This window comes from Spermophilus citellus, assembly GCF_964194105.1.
Source record: "Spermophilus citellus genome assembly, chromosome: 13".
In the NCBI taxonomy this organism is placed as follows: domain Eukaryota; kingdom Metazoa; phylum Chordata; class Mammalia; order Rodentia; family Sciuridae; genus Spermophilus; species Spermophilus citellus.
This window is the reverse complement of record NC_138193.1, coordinates 58,286,687-58,306,845: the sequence shown is the minus strand read 5'-3', so window position 1 is coordinate 58,306,845 and position 20,159 is coordinate 58,286,687. Positions and strand designations below refer to the sequence as shown.

General features: G+C 39.4%; 1 protein-coding gene across 1 annotated transcript in view; it reads left to right on the top strand.

The window, feature by feature from the left end:
• ANTXR1 (ANTXR cell adhesion molecule 1) overlaps positions 1-20,159 on the top strand; it is a 225,371-nt gene that overhangs the window by 41,886 nt on the left and 163,326 nt on the right. The window contains exons 4-7 of the mRNA XM_081264451.1: positions 14,690-14,771; positions 15,405-15,438; positions 16,776-16,855; positions 19,596-19,664. Of these exons, the coding sequence (XP_081120577.1) occupies positions 14,690-14,771; positions 15,405-15,438; positions 16,776-16,855; positions 19,596-19,664 (265 nt within the window). The remainder of the gene's footprint in view (positions 1-14,689; positions 14,772-15,404; positions 15,439-16,775; positions 16,856-19,595; positions 19,665-20,159) is intronic.

The window sequence follows — 20,159 nt, the reverse complement described above, 5'->3', positions numbered from 1 at the left end:
ACCCACCTAATAAGATTATTATGAGAATCTCTCCATTTATTTTATGTATTAGCATTGGGGATCATGAGACAGAAGCCTCTGCTGTACAAGTGTAGGGGCCTGGGTTTGATCCAGGAAGCGTTCCTCCCCGGGGGCCATGTGGATTGCTTACTCACTATGTGATATGATTTCCCACAATTTTACTATTATGTACAATTTTAAACTTGTTTAAAAAAACAAATCCAAGAACACACAATTCACTACCCAGATGCTTTTTGACTTCTTCAGGGAAACGGTTCCCTGAAAACCCAGGCCTGCCACACATTTCATCTTCATGGTCTTGAAAGCTGGCGCTTGGAAATGTTCCTCGAATTGAGGTAAAAAGAGGTGGCATCAGCATTTCACAGATGGGTGAAGAGGTGCAGGATCCTGCTTATTGCTTAAGGAGGCAGAGTGCAAGCCAAGAATGCTTGGCTCCAGCTGCTGAGTGGAAACCGAGAGACCACACTTCTCTCTCCCTCTCAGTCATCCTTTGGTTTGGTTGAGAGTGTGGTTTTGACATTAGTGTCACAGGGGAAAATGACATATTCTGGACGCATCACTTGATTCCTGGAGCAGAATGATTACAGGTTGCCATTACCAAGAGACAGAGTTCCCAAAGTGTTTTCTAAATTTAAAAACAACGAGAGAGAAGAGTCATCAGATATTTAGTGCTTGAAAGAACTTGGATTCATTCCATGTTGAGGTAGTAGGCATTCAGTGGTGAGAAAGCTTCATGGCAAAATTCAGAGAAATGGCAAAGTAGTGGGGGATTTATTTATTCTCTTGTTCGGGTTATTGAAAGGTAATAACATGTGGTCTAAGACCATGAACAAATTTCTTACCTCTCTGTGCTCTCCATTTTTTTTAATCTATAAAAGTGAATATAATGATAGATTGTCCCTACCCAACAAAGTTTTTGGAAGAATTATCAATGCAGACATACAGTAAGTGCTCAGTGAGCAGTTGTTACTAGTGTAGTGGTTGTTAGGAATTTTGATAAGTACCTAGACAAACCCCATCTCGAGTTATCACAGCATATTCAACAGTTTTTCAAAAACGAGACCCTGCCCTCCCTGGTTCATGCCCTTCTCTGAAGTTTTTAACATTTATCCTGTCTGCCCCTGTAAAAAGATAGTGGTAGAAAGTTCTGCTTGAGCATGAGGCCAGATAAAAATTACTGTCTAATAGTCAAGAAAATACAGACATTGTCTTCAGAAGACATTTTGTCCGAGAGCTCTCCAGGTTGAATCATGACAACAATAACAAGAACCCACCTGGGGTAGCTGAATGGATCTGGAACACACTGACTTGTGAGGGTGTGATCTGGTGTTTCTCAAACTCTTCCTCTGGAGTCTTTCAGTTGGTAGAAGAAAGAACAAATCCCCCCTTGGGGCCCCAGGGTATCATGTGATATAGTCTTGAAAGGAAGGAATTTCTTCAGAGTTCTTTATCTCAAAAATTCATATGTATTTATATTCAGTTGCATAATATGCCAATATTTTATATTATATAAAACTTACATTGAGTTCTTTCTCAATTTTGAAGTATGATTTATGCTCCAGAAAAAAAAAATGTGTCCTTCATGTCTTTGGGTAAAGCACACTGTTACAAACTCTAGGGGGGAAAAAAAATGTGTCCTTCATGTCTTTGGGTAAAGCGCACTGTTACATACCACGTTTGCACGCTGCAGATGAAATAGCCAGAATACGGACTTTGCACCAGGATCCGGTCAGGGTTCCAGTCTGGGTTCCACCACTCTGTGCATGTCACTGCATTTCTCTGGATCTGTTTTCTCATAGTTTAGTGAAAATAATAATGCCCACCATACGGTGGTGGTGTGAGGCTTTTGCAAATAAATGTATGGAAGTGCCCAGCTGATTGATCCACCTGCTATCCCTCATGTGGCAAATACAGACAAATAAAGAGAAAGAAAGAAAGAAAGAAAGAAAAGAAAGAAAGAAAGAAAGAAAGAAAGAAAGAAAGAAAGAAAGAAAGGAGGGAGGGAGGGAGGGAGGAGAGAGAGAGAGAGAGAGAGAGAGAGAGAGAGAGAGAGAGAGAGAGAGAGAGAGAGAGAGAAAGCTGACAGAGTAGCATCCAGAAACATTTCTGTTGTCTGGTTTAAAGAAGAAAGACAAATTTCAAAGTTGTCAATAGAACCAAAGCATGGTGGCATTCTCATATCCAAAGGTGGCAGTCCAAACTAGGAAACTTTTTTGTTTTTAACAAAAACAATATCAGACAGTGACACTCCCACATCACCTGACTCTTCTCACCTAGCAGCCAATGGAGTGGCCTCTGAGGCTTGGTCTTAGTGCTGCCTTAGAGATACCCTGAATGACTCCTCACAAACTCCATATTCCACCCTGTTCTCACCTCAACAAGTATCTTAAAATTATTAAATATTTGAGGTGTAACAAAAGTATGGGAAAAAAGTTAATGAAGCCCCTTTACCCACCACCACGCTTGTGAAGTAATGTAATACAGGTAATACCCCCTACGTACATGTTCCCTCCTCTCTTTTCAGCAAAGATAATCACTATCTTGAATTTGGGGTCTTTCATTTTAATAGATGTATACTTTTATATACCCATAAATATTTTTTCATATTAAAGAATATGCTCATAATGTATGTATTTTTCTTGAACTTATTTTTCACACTTAACTTCATGTTTTTGAGACCTTTTCCATGTAGATCTGTGTGCTTGGCTTATTTGAACTATCGTATACTTTTCTAATGAATTAGATTCTATATTGGGGATGTACCATCTTGTACCTTCTATGTTCTCCTATTTGTGGACAATTAGTTTGTTTCCTGCTTTCTGCTATTATAAACAATGCTGCAGAGGACCTTCTTGTACTTGTGTCCTGTTGAGGGGTGGAGGTGGGCAGAAGCAAGAATTTCTTTATGTTCTATATCTAGGGAATTGCTAGGTCTAAGGGTATATGAATACATAACTTCACTAGGTATTACTTCATTGATCTCCAAAGGGGGTGCACCAGTTTTCACTCCCAGAGTGATTTGTAAGAATTCTTGTTGCCCCACATCCTCTCAATATCTTGATATTATCTCCCAACTCTTCTTTACAAACAGATAATGCCCACATGTGACTTATGGATGGGGTTATCTGATATGGATCTAGTATGTTCCTTTCCACTCCCACACCTTTGCAGTTCAGTGTTGCTGTAAAGGTGATAGAAAAACACTCTCTTTGGTAGAGAACTACAGTCTGTGCTAGACTACACTAAACAGATGTGGTCTGGCCACAACAGAAGACTCTTGCTTCCATCCCAGAAGCTGATGCTGGGTCCACCAGTCTCTGCTTGGCAGACTGCCACTCTCCTGTGCCCCTCCAACCCTCACTGTGGTCATTGGCACTGAACTCCAGTCCATCATGCTGATCCTTCTAGATGCCCACCAGCACCAGGAGAGACCCAGTCTCTCTTGAACTCACAGGAGCATAGAACTGAAGGTTCTCATAAGAGAAAACTACACATTTGTGCAATCCTGAAAATAGAGCTCACTCTCCATAACTCTCATCGCTTGCAAACTGTGGCTGAGCTGAGGAAAAGAGTCAGGGATAGGGAAGATCTTACATGGTGTGTTTCAAAAGTCAAATGGAACCACAAGAAACCACGTGGTGAAACCATTGCACATAACAGAGCTGAATAAAGAGGAGTTTGAACAAATGTGTCACCCTGTGAGTAAACTATCCCTCCTGTCCTTTTAGTTAGCTTAGGCTGCAACCTTTGGAAATTCCTTGATGGGCTCCTTTTGGTGAACTTAGGTTCTTCATCAGGGGCTACTCCTATCTGCTCAGTGTGGCCTTTCCAGTTTCCAGCAGATGCCCAGATTCTGTTTCTGCTCATTCTCTTTGGTCCCCACCTAATATTAGATGTAGTATTCTGAGACTTGATAGATCCCAGAGTTCTATACTTCTGTTGAACATTTGAGAAAACTCAAGTTCAGGGAGGTTTAGCTGACATAGTTCAGAAGTGATGAAACTGGAATTCAGTCAGGAATCTTCCACAGAAGTCGGTGCCACTTTGAATAGACTTTGGTATTGAAGCCAGGGGGGAAATGATTACCTTGCACAATAGTGTAGGTGTGAGAATGGGGGTGGGTAGGTTGCTGGGTTCTAGAACATTCCAAACTTTAAAATTCTAGAAGAGAAGGAAAAGCCTACATAGAAATCTGAGAAAGAACTGGTGAGGTAAGAAAGAGCATGGTGCCATGCAAATCAAGAGAAGAAAGCAGTTTTAGGGGATGGAGGAGTCACATGGGCCATGCAGCAAGAAGTAGCATAAAATGAAGCCAGAGAAGTGACCATTGGGTTGGCGGTGTGAGAACCTTGACAGGAGAAGTCTTGGTGCTGTGGACACAAAAGTCAGCAGGAGAGTCAGAGACTTTGAATTTGAAAATGAGGAATAAAGATATTTTCATCCCTTTCTCTAAAAGAAAGCACAACCCAAACCAGGGATTCTGGAATGAACAACTAAAAGCAAAAACACAAAGCTCATCACTGAAGGAACCAAGAAATATTTAAATCATAAAAACACTACGTTTGAGGGCAGAAGGAGATAGGAGAGTGATAAATGATGGGGCAGCGTAGAGAAACGTCAAATGTCACCCTGCAGAAGAGGAATAAACTGAGAAGCCTCTCAGATGCCTGGAAAGCTCAAAGGACTAGAGTGAAAACGGGGTAGTCAAACTGCAGGGCCACCAACCCTCTCACCTCCTGCTTGCAGTCTAAGGATTACCCCTTCTCCACCTCCACCAGGGAGGAGAAGCATATTCCCTGGCAAAACTGCACAAGAAATATCTGTTTTGTGGTTAGGGACACCAGGCTCAGACATGATCATGGAAATATCTGCATAACAAATGTCACTACTTCCAGCCTCTCCTCTTGCCCAATTCCAGACTTGACACCTAAGGAAAGAGTGTGAAAACTACTTCCTTATAAAAATAAAAGTCATATAGAAAAAAAAAAAAGTCCCTACACTGATCCTTGAAGATCCTCAGCGAAAAAAGATTGTTTGCAGAAGCCAGTCATCCACCCATTGACATGCCCCATCATACCCGTGGAGCTTCCCACATGTCTTTTGGTCTTGCTTCTTCAGTGTGAACAGCCAGAGATCACTAAATGAGAGGCCTCATCCAGAGAGGCAGGAAAGTTAGGAACTGAATTTTAAGAAACTATGTCATGAAGAGGGATGGTAGGGGAATATGTGGGGTCAAAGAGGATTTTTTTTTTTAAAGATGAGACATACTGAATTATATTAATATGCTGGTGATCAGCCCCGCGTGTTTTGCTTCCTCCCTTGAAACAAATGTGCAAATATTTAGTAGCCTGTATGGTTCGTCTGCTTCTGGTTAGGATATGGAGCGATGTGAAAAACCTTCATTTCCATGGTCAACCAGAATGGCCCAGACAAAATAAAATTCATATGTTTCCATGGGGCTGGCCGAGACACAGGAAGCACCGATGAACTGAATTAGAGGGAAACAAGCCTGTTATGGCTCATCAGAGATCCACAGAAGCTGCCATACTTGAGGTTGGATGGCTGGTGTGGGTATGGGCAGTTGGGAGAGTAGGTCTACCATGAACAGAGATAAAGAAAAATTAGCATGCCTGGAGGATGGGTCAGACTCTGAAATGAGAAAAGAAATTTCAGCCTCACAGACTCACCACCCACCCACACCTCTGGCATTTTTCAAAGAAAATAACAGCAAAGGAATTGATGAAAGTAGAAAGAAATCTCTTAGTCACATGGGTTCTTGAAGTACTTAGATTTTCTAGATTCTTACCAGAGTTGAATGAAAGGGTCAGGAAAAAAACATCTGAAGCTGCACCTAACCCAACCCCAACTTAAATACTGAAAAGAGCACAAAAGCAGGGAGGGCAGAAGGCCAAGAGTTGGACTAATAACAGGGAACACTCCCTAATTAGAGCTGCAGCCCAGCCCAAGCTCTGCCTAACTCAAGGAGGAATTTAAGTGACCAGTCCCTCACCCCAGCTCACAAAGAATAAAGGGCTTACACTCTGTAGTGAGGAAACAAAAAAATTTCATATTGTAAATAAACCCCCACTGCTTTTTTATGCACAGTGTATAAAACACAAATTAAATGATTATGAGGGTGGGAAGGAGCAAGGAAATGTGACCCATAGTAAAGAAAAACACAGTAATAGAAGCAAACCACATGGCTCAGTTATTGGCATTTAGCATACAGGGACTTTAAAGCAACCATTACAACAAATACTAAAGAATTCACAGAAAAAGATGACTAGAACTGGGAAAGATATATAAGAAAATCGCAAAGAACTAAGTGAAAACTGGAACTCAAAAATATAATATCCGAAGTAAAAAAAAAATTCATTAGATGGGCTTAAAAGCAGATTGGATACAGAGGGAAGAGACTGTGAATTTAGAAACATGTAAATAAAAATTGTCCAAACTGAAAGAGGAAAGGGGAAGATTTGGGCATTAGAGCAAAAGAATATATCAGGTCCTATGATTTTGGGGCTGATATCTAGTTTTCCGATACTTGTATAATCAGAACACCAAACATGGTACTCCCCACCAAATCCAAGAATCTCAACGACTTCTAAACAGAACAGATACAAAGAAAACATCAGCTAAGTGCTTCAGAGTCAAATTTCTGGAAAAAAAAATTAAAAACAACCAAACAGGAACAATATTGAAAATAACAACTTATTTTCATAAAAAAATATACAAAGACAAAGGACCAATGTCTTTAAAAAGATGAAAGAAAAAAGTCAATTTAGAGTTCTATGTTCAGCTAAAATATCTTTAATTGAAGGTAATATTAAAACATTTTCAGGGAAAAAATGCATTTTCATTTGCTGATAAGAGAATTCTTACCGGTAAATCTACACTACAAAAATAAAAAACAACAAGAAGAAGAAAAAAAAAACAAAGGGTAATGGAATTCTTCAGGCCAAAGGAAATTGACACTAGGTGAAAATTAGGTGTGAGAAGGAAAAGGGAAAAAGAAGAAGAGGAGGAGGAGGAGGAGGGAGGAGGAAGAGGAGAGGGGAGGGAGAGGAGGAGGAGAAGGAAGAAGTAGGGGCAGGGAGGAAGAGAGTATAAGAAATGATCAATATTTAGGAAAATCTAAAAGACTATTGTTTATCTTTTCTTAATTTGATAAAGGGATAATTTATTGTTTAAAACAGAAACACTAACACTGTATAGTAGTCATCCCTGCCCCCACCCTACCTATGGTTTGTTTTCCCTGGTTTCAGTTACCACAGTCAACTGGTATGAAAAATATTAAGTGGAAAATTCCAGAAGTAATTCATGAGTCTTAAATCATGTGCCTTTCTGAGTAATGTGATGAAATCTTGCTCTATCCTGCTTTCATCCTGCCAACGATGTGAATCATGTGTTGCCAGTGTATCCACACTATGTATACTACCCACCCAATAGTCACTTAGCTCTTTCAACTATCAGATTGCCTGTAGTGGTTATCACAGTGCTTGTATTCAACTAACTCTTATTTTACTTAAATAAAGCCCCCAAGATGCAAGAATAGTGATGCTAGCTATTTGAAATATGTGAAAGAGAAGACACAAAGAGCTGCCTTTGGGTGAAAAGTTAAAAGTTCATAAGTAAAGAAAAAAAATGTATGCTGAGTTTATTAAGATCTATAGTAAGAACAAATCTTCTGCATGTGAAATTGTGAAGAAAGAATAAGAAATTTTTGCTGGTCTGGCTGTTATACCTCAAATTGCAGTGTTACAGTCATTGTGCGTAAGTGCTTAGTTAAGATGGAAAAGGCATTAAATTTAGGGGTGTAAAACATAAAAAGAAAATGTGTTCCAAATGATGATGACATCATGTTGTGCAAGAAAACATAGAGCCTATATGAAGACTTCAGCAAGAGATCCCCTGAAATGAGTGACCCCAACTACTTACTGCAAGTAAGGTTGATTGCATGGATTCAGGAACAAATTTGGATTAAAGAATATAAATGTACTGGACAGATTGCATCTGTATGCATGGGAAAAAACATACCTATAGTTATATATGCATGGTTCATATATATTATGGTTTAGCACTATCAGAGGTTTCAGGCATTTACTGGTCTTAGAGCAAAGCTCTGGAAGATAAGAAGGGACTACTATATTCTGGAGTTCATTACAAATATAGAAATAAAATGTATGACAATAATAGTACAAAGGAGGAGAGGGAGTTATATAGATGTATATAATATTAGAGGGTTGTCCCTTATCTGAGGGGTATCAAAATATTACATATTATAATCCATAAAGCAATTGGTAAAAAGAAAAGGAAGAAGAAAAAGGAGAAGAAGATAACAATAGTTCCATATAACTTTATGCTTTTTAAAAGTCCATAGTTGATATTAGATGAAATCCCAGGAAATACTTAATCAATGCAAAAGAACATAGGAAAAGAGAAACAAAGTGATCATTACCAAGTAAATGACAAGATAGAGTGATGTAGTTTCAATCCCAGCCCTGTAAATATTTGCATTAAATATAAAGTGAACAAAATATTCCAATTAAAAAGCAGAGAATGTCATACTAGATGAAGAAGCAAGAGCCAATATATCCTTCATCAATTGCTGCATTGGAAAAAACCACACGTATTGTTAGTTTGAAATAATAATATCTTGTGCTGGTTTCACCTGGACTTGTTTATGCAGCTTCATTTTTTGTAGGATTCTCTGGTGAGGAGATTTGGCTGGGCTAGGAAAGATAATACATCCCAGAGGGTGGAGGATCACTCTTTCAATATGGGCTTCCATTCCCAAGGAGGCTAGAAGACCAGGTTTCCTCTCCGATGGCTGCAGCATTCCATGAAGGTAAACTCCCAGGGACCGGTGCCTTGGCTTTTGTCATGTCTACTGATGCGTCATAGGCCAACACAAGTGATGTGGCCAAGCGCAGAGGCAGTGTGGGAGGGGACTATTCACAGACAGGAGTTCTGGAAGGTGTGGTCTCTGGGGACATTAGCAAAACAATTGACTGCATTCTATTACATAAACTTTATAGGACACTCACTTTAAATATAAGTATGGTGATAGGGTAAAGTGAAAGAATAGAAAAAGGTATACTGTACAGATGCCAATCATGGTAACATTGCAATGGCTACACTGATTTTAGACAAAGTCAATGCTGAGATAAAAAGAATTTACTAGAGATAAGAAGTAATCAAAGAAGTAATCGAAGAAAATTCATGTGTCAAAAGCAAGCCATGTGTCAAAGAAAAATCACAGGGGAAAAATCGGAAAATGTTTCCAACTGAATGATAATAAAACCCTAACATGCCAGCATTTGTGAGCTGCAGCTAATACAGTGCTTAGGAAAAAAGAACAGCTTAAAATATTTGAAACCAATAATTTCCTTCTCTACTTTATGAAGCTAAAAATGAAGAGCTTACCAAAATCATAGTAAATGAGAAAAAGAAAATAAAATTGAAAATAGACAAGTAGAGAAAGCTACAAAGCATAAAGTTGAGTATTTTTAAAAATAAATTGACAAATTCCTAGATTTCTAAAGCAGGATAGAAAATACAATTCACAAATAATACCAAGAATGGAAAGGAGGCTATTACTACAGATCCTACAGATGGTAGAAGATAAAGGAATACCATGAACACCTTTATAGAAATGAACTCAACAGGGCTGGGGATGTGGCTCAAGCAGTAGCGCGCTCGCCTGGCATGCGTGCGGCCCGGGTTCGATCCTCAGCACCACATACAAACAAAGATGTTGTGTCCGCCGATAACTAAAAAATAAAATATTAAAATTCTCTCTCTCTCTCTCACTCTCTCTAAAAAAAAAAAAGAAGTGAACTCAACAATTATAAAGTAGAAAAACAAACTCTGTACATATATATGCTACATTTAAATTACACCTCATTTAAAAATATAGAGAAAGGCTTGGTTCAGCATGCACCTTATCACAAATTATCTATCCTTAATAAAAGCCCCAAAGAAACTATGATTTACATAAATTATAAACAAAAGAATGTTTGTAGAACTTCATTACTGCAAAAGTAGCAGCAATTTGTTTTTAATCTATGTTTTCTATTCTGTTCACTCATTTTAATTTTCAATCAAGGGCCTGCAGCCATTGGCCATCTGGAAATATTGTTAGAGGAGGGTTAGTAGTAATATCAACCTGTGTTTACTGTACAAGCTGAGACTCCAAAGCCAAAAACTGTGAGGCACTTCAGAAAAGTCCAAGTCCATGAACATTCTTGTACAAGAGATAAAACATTGACAATGCAGAGCTGATGTCGGGTTATTTGGGGGGTGAGAGTGGAGGTGGTTTTTGTAGGGAAAAAACACACTAAGTGCTTCATAAGCCCAAGGGGGATTTTTGCAGTGGGAGTATCAGTAGGATACTTGTTGAAGTACTTTTTGACATGCATGTATGTGTTAAGGCTTTCATCAACAAATATTATCAAAATGTCACAGCACAACCCAAATCCCAGAACATAATCTTCCTAAAATGTAGAAAAATTCCCAGATCAACAAAAAAGTCCAGAAGATAGTATGATTGATTCTCCCCATCCGCTACCCCTACAAACAAGCATGCTTGGCGCATAACATGTGCTCAGAAACATAGTAGTGGCAGTGAACGAGTGATGTACCCAAAATGGAATAATTTCTTTAGCAATCACCAACTCTGTGCCCATTATTAAGTGTTGTGGGAGTCACAAAAGAAACATAAGACAGTGGCCTGAAAACCCTCAGCTCCTAAGTAAGAACAGTGGCAGACATGTGAAACCACCAAGGAAAATTAAGACCTTTTAATAGCAGTTTCTCTCCTAGGATTTCCAGCCTGTCTCCTTTCCCAGGAAGATAACATTGCATCTGGAAATAACTGAGTTCTCAGAGAAGTTCTTATCATCCTTTAAAAGATCTCTCTCCCAATTTTCTGGTTTCTAAGAGAGTGCAAAGAATAGACCTTTAGTAATAGTTCTGGTGTCCCAGAATTAAAACAGACCTACGATTCCCATGAAACCATCTGTTTTGTTTGTCTAAATGTTGTGGGTGCTTAGAGAACAGGCTGGGAGTGAGGAGGTGGGGCCACAAGCTACAATCTCTTAAGAAACTGGTATATCAGGAAGTTGTGATCGCTGCTCCCAGTTCATGAGCTCCTATCTCAACAGACACAAAGCATCAAGGATAAGGACATTTTCCAAAACAGCCTTTGCTTGTTCTGGTACAAAAAGAAAGAAAGAAAGAAAGCTCAAGAAAATGCTTATAAAGGAAAGGAAATAGGCTTAGAGAAAAATACCCCAGTTCCCAGACTTTATTTGGCAGGGAAAAAATATAGTGAAGCCAAAGAACCTTTTCCACACCCCCAATATGCCTTTTTTTAAAATCCTCTTTTTAAAAACTTCAGTCTTAACATGGTCTTCCAGTTTTAGTGTTACCAAAATGTTCCCAGATCTCACTAGTCCATAGCCAAAGACTAAGATCATATATACTTTTAGTGCCCAATCTTCTCCTACCTAGTTGTCAGAAATTACCCCCCTTTCTAGTAGGGCCCCCCACTGTTCTTCACGATTTTGTGGTGCTACAGCTGTGTGCTTAGGAACAGAAACAGACCCTGATTTTCCTATCCCAGACTCACTTTCATGTCACTTTGTCACTGCCTCTGCTGCTGAGACCCTCATGGAATTGCCAGGACAGGGCTGCCCTCTGCCAAATGACTGCTCAAGCCATCCACTCCCTGACCCGATGCCCTTGGGGAAGGACATAGCTCTCTTCTTTATCTCTCCTCAGGCTGCATGGGATGTTTCCTCTTTCTCATTACCAAATAACAGAGTTGAAATTTAACTGTGCTTTTTGTTGGGTTATATTGGAATATTGGAGATAATATAATGAATACAATACAAAGAACTTTTTAACCATTGGAAGGACCCAGATTTGTCCTGATGCCAGTTACCAGGCCAGCTTCTGCTTGACCTTCCTCCACAGGGCCAAGTAAAGTTCATCCCTTTCCCTAGATTGATCTCTTCCCAGGGTGATTAACAATGGAGATGTTCATTCCTTCCATTCACCACTTCAATATTTGTTGAACGTCTATTTTGTTTCAGGCACTCCAGTGGACCCACAATCTATAGTCGGGACCCAAATGTATATGGTCCAGCTCTGATGGGGTTTAAAGTCTAAAACTAGGAGGGGAAAACATTATACAAATAATTACCTACTTAAATATTATTGGTTATAAAATGTTCAAAGTGTCATAAAGTGAAAAGTTATGGGATCCCATGAGAACGTCTAAAAGAGGGAGATCATTTAGATTGGGGAAGGCTACCTTGAAAAATTGACATTTAAGCTGGAACTGAAATTTGGGTGAGAATTAGCCCTATGGGGCTGGCAGAGTAGTTCAGTGCTTGCCTACGGTTTGATTCCCATCATCACAGAGAAAATAAGTAGCCCTATAAACTGCTTCTCGGGCAGCAGTGATTGCTGATGTGAAGGATCTGTCAGAGAAAGGAGCCTGGGAAGAGCAAAGTGACTGAAGGAATTAGGGGCAAAGGGGTGCAAGATGAGGGTGGGCAGGGAGGCAGGAAACATCCCATGTAGACATTGCAAGGCCACGTGAAGGATTTGGGAAGAGCTCCCAAATACAATGGACCATTACTGAAGTATTTTGAGTAAGGGAGGGAATGGCGTGAGTTCATGTATATTTTAAAGGGGACAAGAGGGCAAGTCCCGGTGATCTAAGCACGAGATGACAATACCCCAGACCATGTTGTTGTCAGAAGAGAGAGAGAAGCAATCCATGGTCTAGATATGTTTGCAGTAGAACAACAGAATGTGCTGCTGGCGAATGTTGGAGAATAAGAAAGAGTCTGCCTAGAGGTTCAAGGAAGCCTTCCAGTTCTGACTGGGGCAGCTGGGAATGTGGTTCAATATCTGAGCACTGATAAGATAACAGACAACAATCAGTACGTTTCCGCAAGTCTGAGTGAAGTCATCTTAAATATTCCACCATTGAAGGATCTGCAGCCTAGGGACAGGCCTCAGCTAAGGCCTTTTCAGTCTGTCTTTTAAAATCTCCACCAGCCAGGTGATCCAGCCTCACCTACAGCTACCCATTACATCTGTTTTCACATGAGGTTGATTTTTCATTGGAATTTCTCCCCAAGCATTATCAGGATGAATTGTAATGTTTCATTCATTCATTCATTCAAGATAGAGTTTTTCACACCAGTTGAGAGCAGGACCTCTAGGATTAAATCCCACCTTTGCCACTGGTGAGCTGAGAGGCCTTGGACAAATTTCTTAACCTCTCTCTCTGATGTAGTTTCCTTATCTGGGAAATGGAGGTTACAATGGTATCTACTTCAAAGAACTGTTCTATGCTCAAGTAGATGAATAACATTCTAGGTGTTCAGAACAGAGCCTGAAACATCATAAATACCCAGTTGATGTTAGAAAAGACCATTGCTCTTCATATGAGGTTGATTTTAGATGTTATTGAGAGCCGCCTGCTTCTCCAACACTGTTCCATTCTGGGACACTGCTTCACAAAGTAATTTTAAGCCTTTTGGGGGTCAGACAGATTTGACTTCAAGTCTCTGCTCTCCTATTGAACCTCTCTGAGCCAGATTTTCTCACCCATATTGGATACAGAAATCCCCACCTCGAGTGGTTATCACAAGGTAGAATCAGAACTCTTTGAGCAGTGCTTTGAATATAGCACATGCTCAATAAATGCTAGGTTATTTTCCTACCCAGAAGGAGCTTCCCTTCCTAATTTAAATACTGCATCTCTACCTCTACCACTAAAGAGCCCTCAGTGGGAGGAAGGCAATTTCAAACCCTTTCATAGGCTTACAGTTTATGAACAAGGTTATGGTTTTTTTTTTTTCATAAATTACACTCTCTGGCCATTTTGGGCATAATGTGGAGCGATTTAAAAGCCAGGGATATGAATGTGGGCATCTTATACTCCAGAGAGAATGGTCCGCAACGCTTCTACTTGGATCTCAAACCACTCATGTTTTCCAGTACCAGTCCCACTCTTTCCCATGCCATGTCCCACTTCCTCCTCCTGCCCCCCACCATCACCTTGAAGGACCAGAGTAAGAAAACATAGGCACCAGCCCACAGAAAACACTCTTGGTCATCCTGGAAAGCATAGATTCCTCAGGTCTTTATTTTCAAAGCTGACTGCATGGTTTCCTTTGGCGCAGCCGGGCATGTGGCAGAGTTTGCTCTGGATGCCTCTCCCTCCTGCCTGTGGCCTTGCCGTGGCCTTCCTCAGGCTGCCTGGTACATGATTTTTATCTGGTTCACATGAGCTACTTGCCCTTGCATACAATGTTGGGTCCCCTCTGGAGCAGTTGTATTTGAAGACTCATTTCCAGCACCAAATGAAAACTTTGTCCCTGTTATGGGGAGGGAAACCTTTCATGAGCAAACAGAATTTCCTGTTGAAGGGACCCTTCCCTCAGCCCTTGAAATCTCACTCATCCTATGCTATGGCCAATCCTAAATGGATGATGTAATATGAAGACTTTCCCTCGATGGTTTTAGCGGGACTTTGGGGGCGATACAGTAGAGGCCACAGAAATAAGATGACCAGCACATAAGACTTTCAACAGCAAAGTAAGCAGTATTGTTAGAAGACTAACAGGATATCTTTGGATTTCAGGGAACAGATCCGTCAAGGCCTAGAAGAACTCCAGAAGGTTCTGCCAGGAGGAGACACTTACATGCATGAAGGATTTGAAAGGGTAATTTTAAAACCATTTTAAACCCCAGGCATAAAGTGTGATGTTGAAATGTCAACATAGGGATGACTGATGAGATAAAGCACATGTTTTCAGGCGACCGAATAACAACCAATGGCAAGATGGTACAATTTTTCTCCCTGCACTGGTTAACTATATCCAAAACAACTAAGGAAATGAATTTCTTTCCTCTTTTGCTGACACTGATGAAGGCCTTGTTAACTAATGATTGATGTGGCTCATGACTCATGCTACACCCAAGTCCCCTAATTCCTAAAGGGATCTTAGTTGGATGGCAGCAATAGTAACTGAGAGAGAATTTCAGTGTCTTTAAGGGACATTAAAGCCTTTTGTTATCTCAAGCAAATCAGTATCATAGGTGGGATTTTCCTGCTGTCTAGCAATGTACAAGTCTAGACTCTGAGAAGTAAGACACTGACCCATGATTACAACTGTATCGCTTAAGATTTAGAGGAACTTTATATGAATATTACCCATTGATATCTGGGTGAATTACACAAGGAATCAAGACTGGGCCCAGGCCTGCATAGCCAGCCCACAGCCTATCACCCAAAATGGTATTCAGAGTGACAAATAGTGGTTGTAGGTCTAATGGCTTGTTCATGTATTTTTCAGGCCAGTGAGCAGATTTATTATGAAAACAGTCAAGGTAAGATTGTGGTATAAATTACCATTAAGAAATATTTAGAGCTGGGGCTATAGCTCAGTGGTAGAACACTTGCCTCACAGGTGTGAGACCCTGGGTTCAATCCTCAGCACCACATAAAAATAAATAAATAAAGATATATTTAAAAAATTTCTGTGTTTGTTTCTAAAAAAAAATGCCTCAGTAATTTTATGTTTCAAAAGACATGGATGATATTGTTTATGATCCTTAAACACACTCCATTACCAAAAAAAGAATGCATAGAAAGTGGCACGTTCCAGATCAAATTCTACTGTCCTGGGGGTGCCAATAAGAGTTACATAAAAATAATTAAGATCCCATTATGACCACAGTCTTTAATTCCTGTGAATAATTTTGCATGTTGAGTTCATTAAAGTAGTTAAATGCTTGGATGGATTAGTAAAGTCTTGGGTTTTTAATGTCAAATCTTGTTACCTTATCTTTCTCTGAGTTCCAAGCCTCTTCATTAATTTGATTGAATATATTAAGATCAAGATTTCTAGTTTGGTTTAAACATTTCTTCATTTAGGTAAAAAATGCTTAAAATATACTTAGTAGAGTGGCTAGCAATAGAAATACTGACAAAATTTTTTTTATCATTTGAGCTATTATAACTACAGTGTCTTTCATGGGTAGGCTTTGTTTATCTCAAGCAAATCTCTTTAAAAAGAATCAATATTGTAGTGGGGATTTTTCCTGCTAGGCCTGTAGAAGTATCCACTTCCTGTTTGACTTTAAACTGCAACAAATAGAAGGGACCCAGAATGAACACCAAAACTTGCTGGTATAAATCAACTATGAGCATTGTTACTAGAAGTCTCAATAACACTAAAAGAATTCTAATAAGTTTTTCCAGTTGCCATACCGCTTCCAGTCAGCCTGTGAATCATGATACCAATTACTTTTTGCCAAACTGTGTTCAAGGGATGGTGTATGTGGTCAACTCCAGCACGTGAGAGGGACCAGTAAGCCCGGTGGTAGAGGCCTGGGTGACAATCATGTGCATTGCTAACAAAAAAGTAATCACCCATGGTTCACTGGTGCTCTTGCCAGTTATTGATTCAGTGACCATTTCGCCAAGTCTGACTATTTGGAGAGATGGGACTGAGAAACACGGAAACCAAATTTATGCCTCCTTGAGGCTATTCTGATGAAGTTTTCTCCAACCTGGAATTGCTTCCCAGTCCCAAAAGAAAGGATAGTGTTTCTCACAATATTGACTTCCAGGTGGTTGAGATGATAAGAGATCAAATGCCAGGGCTAACAGTGGGTTTCCCAGGGGGCAGGATGACTAAGTTGGTCTGTGTTGTTTTGAGCAGGGTACAGGACGGCAAGCGTTATCATTGCTTTGACTGATGGGGAACTCCATGAAGATCTCTTTTTCTACTCAGAGAGGGAGGTAAGTAATGGTCCAGCCTTGTCTAACCACATATCTGGGGGCAGGGAGGTATCTCGGTGGTAGAGCATGTGCTTACCATGTGCGAGGCCCCGGGTTCAATCTGCAGCATCCCAATAAAACAAACAAAAATGTTGAAACAGGGCTTGTCTTTGAAATGCGCTGCACTCTGTGAGATGAGCCTCTTTACTCAGGCAAAGTGATAGATTTTCTCAGTAAAACCCCTGAATGAAATAGTTTCAGATGTAAAAACGATCATAATAATTTATTTTTAAAGTGAAGTTTTATGTCTTTCACATGGTGGATGTTTTTCCTCTTGCAAAATTTTGCATATTGCTTTGTGCTTAGATGGATAAAAAATATCTATTGTGCCTTTATTAAAGGCATCGTATTGCTTTAGCAGTTTTGACATACTATTTGACATACTTTTAAGCAAAAAAAAAAAAGGTACCATTTTTTTCCTCCATTTTTCCTCATATTTTCTTCTAAAACAGGAGGAAGAGAAATAATTGCTCAAAATATGTAAAAGCCAATCTTGTCCACATATGCTAACCTTTAAGATTGTCACTCCAAGAGCCAAAGTTAAACAATAATTGGTGACAGATTTCATTGTATTCTCTCCTTCTGTATTTCTTCTTTTCCTTGATTATCTTCTCAAAATACTCTTCAAAGCAAGTGAAGGAATTCTCTAAATGAAGCTTCCATTAAACTTAAAAAAAAAAAAGGTTTACTCAGGAATTATAAAGTTGTATTTACACTTAGGAAATGCCTTTCATCCATGTTTTGGACTTGAACTTTATGTATAGGCTAAGGAAACATGTTAGCTGTGGGAATGTACTGAATGAAGCCTCATTAATGTCACAGGCTCACTCAGGCCAAGGTAGAAAGAAACACAGGAAAGGACAACTTAGTGGGGGAGAGAACTGCTGGGTTTGGGAAAGGATTTTGTCATAGTATTACACTTGCCTCAAGCTCTCGACTACGATTTAGTTTAATTTTAGCTCCCTCTGCAAGTATGAAGTATGTACTCGTTCGTTCACTCAGAGCTTGGCATGTGTTGAGCTCTTGTCTAGACACAAGAGACACTGGTAAGCAAGATGCTGTTGTTGCCCTCAGGGGTCTCACCGTAAAATAGAGTTTGGCTTCATTATCTCCCTCCTCCCACTGGAACAGAGGATGGCTCAGCATGGGGAAAGACACAAGTTCATGTGACGGACACCCCTGAGTATTTGGGAAATGATACATTTCTATATTCTAAGGTCAAAACTATGTGATGGGAATGCAGAAATAATAGCCAAATAAAGTAAAAACCCTCATGAGGGAAGAGCTGAAAATAAAATAAATAATGAGTGTCAGTGGCTTAAAATAGAGATTAGTAGAAAGGCATTTTAGGTATGGCACATACAGACTTGGAAAAATATTTGGAATGCCAATGCCAATAGAAGAAAGCTTTACAAAAAAGATAAAGCTCAAGAAGATATAAAGAAATTAAGCTTTCCCATTCTTGATAATTCTATAGAAAGCCCAGCTAAAGGAGAGCAGTCAGAGTTGTTGCAGATAAGGTGGGTGCTGGACTAAATCTAAACATTTATTTTATCCTGAAAGCCACGGGGAATGTTTCTAACATGAGTTTTAAAAAGAGATGTTTCTATTACTTCTAGAATTCAGTGTCAGACACAAGTAGGTTGGAGTATTGGGGGAGGGAGGGAGGATAACACAATTCAAATCAACAAGCACATATTATTGAGCACTTACTATATGCTCACTATTGATTACTCACTGAGTACCTACTGTATAAGCCAAGGATTTCCAATTTTTGTTTTCTGTTCTGAAACATGGGAGAACCTGGAAATCAAATATCATAGCCTTTAATAAGCCAAATATTAAAATCAAGCCCAAACCCAAATGTTATTCATTATGTTGCCCTTTCTTTTTTTAAAAAAAAATATTTATTTTTTTGTTGTAGTTGGATACAATACCTTTATTTTATTTATTTTTATGTGGTGCTGAGGATCAAACCCAGGGCCTCGCACATGCTGGGCAAGTGCTCTACCGCTGAGCCACAACCCCAGCCCTTATGTTGCACTTTCAATGATTAGTTATTGAGAACACAACATAATGAACTGGGTTCACTTATTCAAATATAGACCTACCATTAAACTGATTTATTTTATAGAAATGAAAAAAGCCTTATTCATAGGGAATCCTGACATATGCAAGAATCTGTATTGTTCTAGGCCTTTTGAAACAAGCTCTGCTTGTATTATCTCATTTAACCCCCAAACCACTTTACAAAGTAAAGTCAACCATCAAACTCAGATATATCTGGTTCCAAAGGTCACATTCTCTTATGATACTATGCTGCCATTACAAAGAAAAATGTGTCCCAAAAAATCTGTTAAAGAATGGAAAGATGCTCTTTCCCCAGAATATTTAATATGACTTGCCTTAGCCTGCAGTTTCCCTTTCTTCCTCTTGCCTTTCAAACCCCTTCATCAAGACTCCACTTCAGAAGATCTTTCTCGACACCTCTTGCTGGAGTTATCACTCCCCCTGGTCTATTTGCATCAGGTTAGAATGTGATGTTCCCTGGAGTGGGAGCTCGTGGGGACAGAGATCGTTTCTCCAGTGCCTGGCATAGGTGCTCAATAAATACCTAATTGTTGAATCTAGTCTGACAAATCCAAGAGGAGTATTCTTGCCATTGCTTCTCTTTCTAATGTCTTTTGTTTCCCTATCCCAGGCTAACAGATCCCGAGATCTGGGTGCAATTGTTTACTGTGTTGGTGTCAAAGATTTCAATGAAACACAGGTACGTTCATGAATTTCCTCAGATGTGGGAACATACTGACCTTGTGACTCATAGAGAACATATATTCAGTATAGAGGGTGCATCACCAAGAAACCTTAGATAGGTTATTTTTCCACAAATGCTAAGCAGGAAAGAATTATTGGATGTGTAAAGAATGTGAAATCACTTTTTGAAACACTTGGGGTCTTCAACATGAACCATTTAAGCAGCATCTTTCTTGGTTGGCTTTCTTGATGAACATTAAATTGCCAAGGTGTTAAAACAGATCTGAATTAACTTAAAACCCTTTTTTAGAATAATTAAAATGACAACCATTTTTTTGCTATAAAAAATACAATGCATGGTCAATACAAAAATATAGAAATAATTGGACCAGTGGGCCAAAAGATGCACAAGTACATATCAGTAAATCATGAAAACTTGCTAATGACTGAAATAAGTGCTCCTCAACATTGTTCCTGATTTCTTTTTGTTATAATGGCATAAGTAAATGCT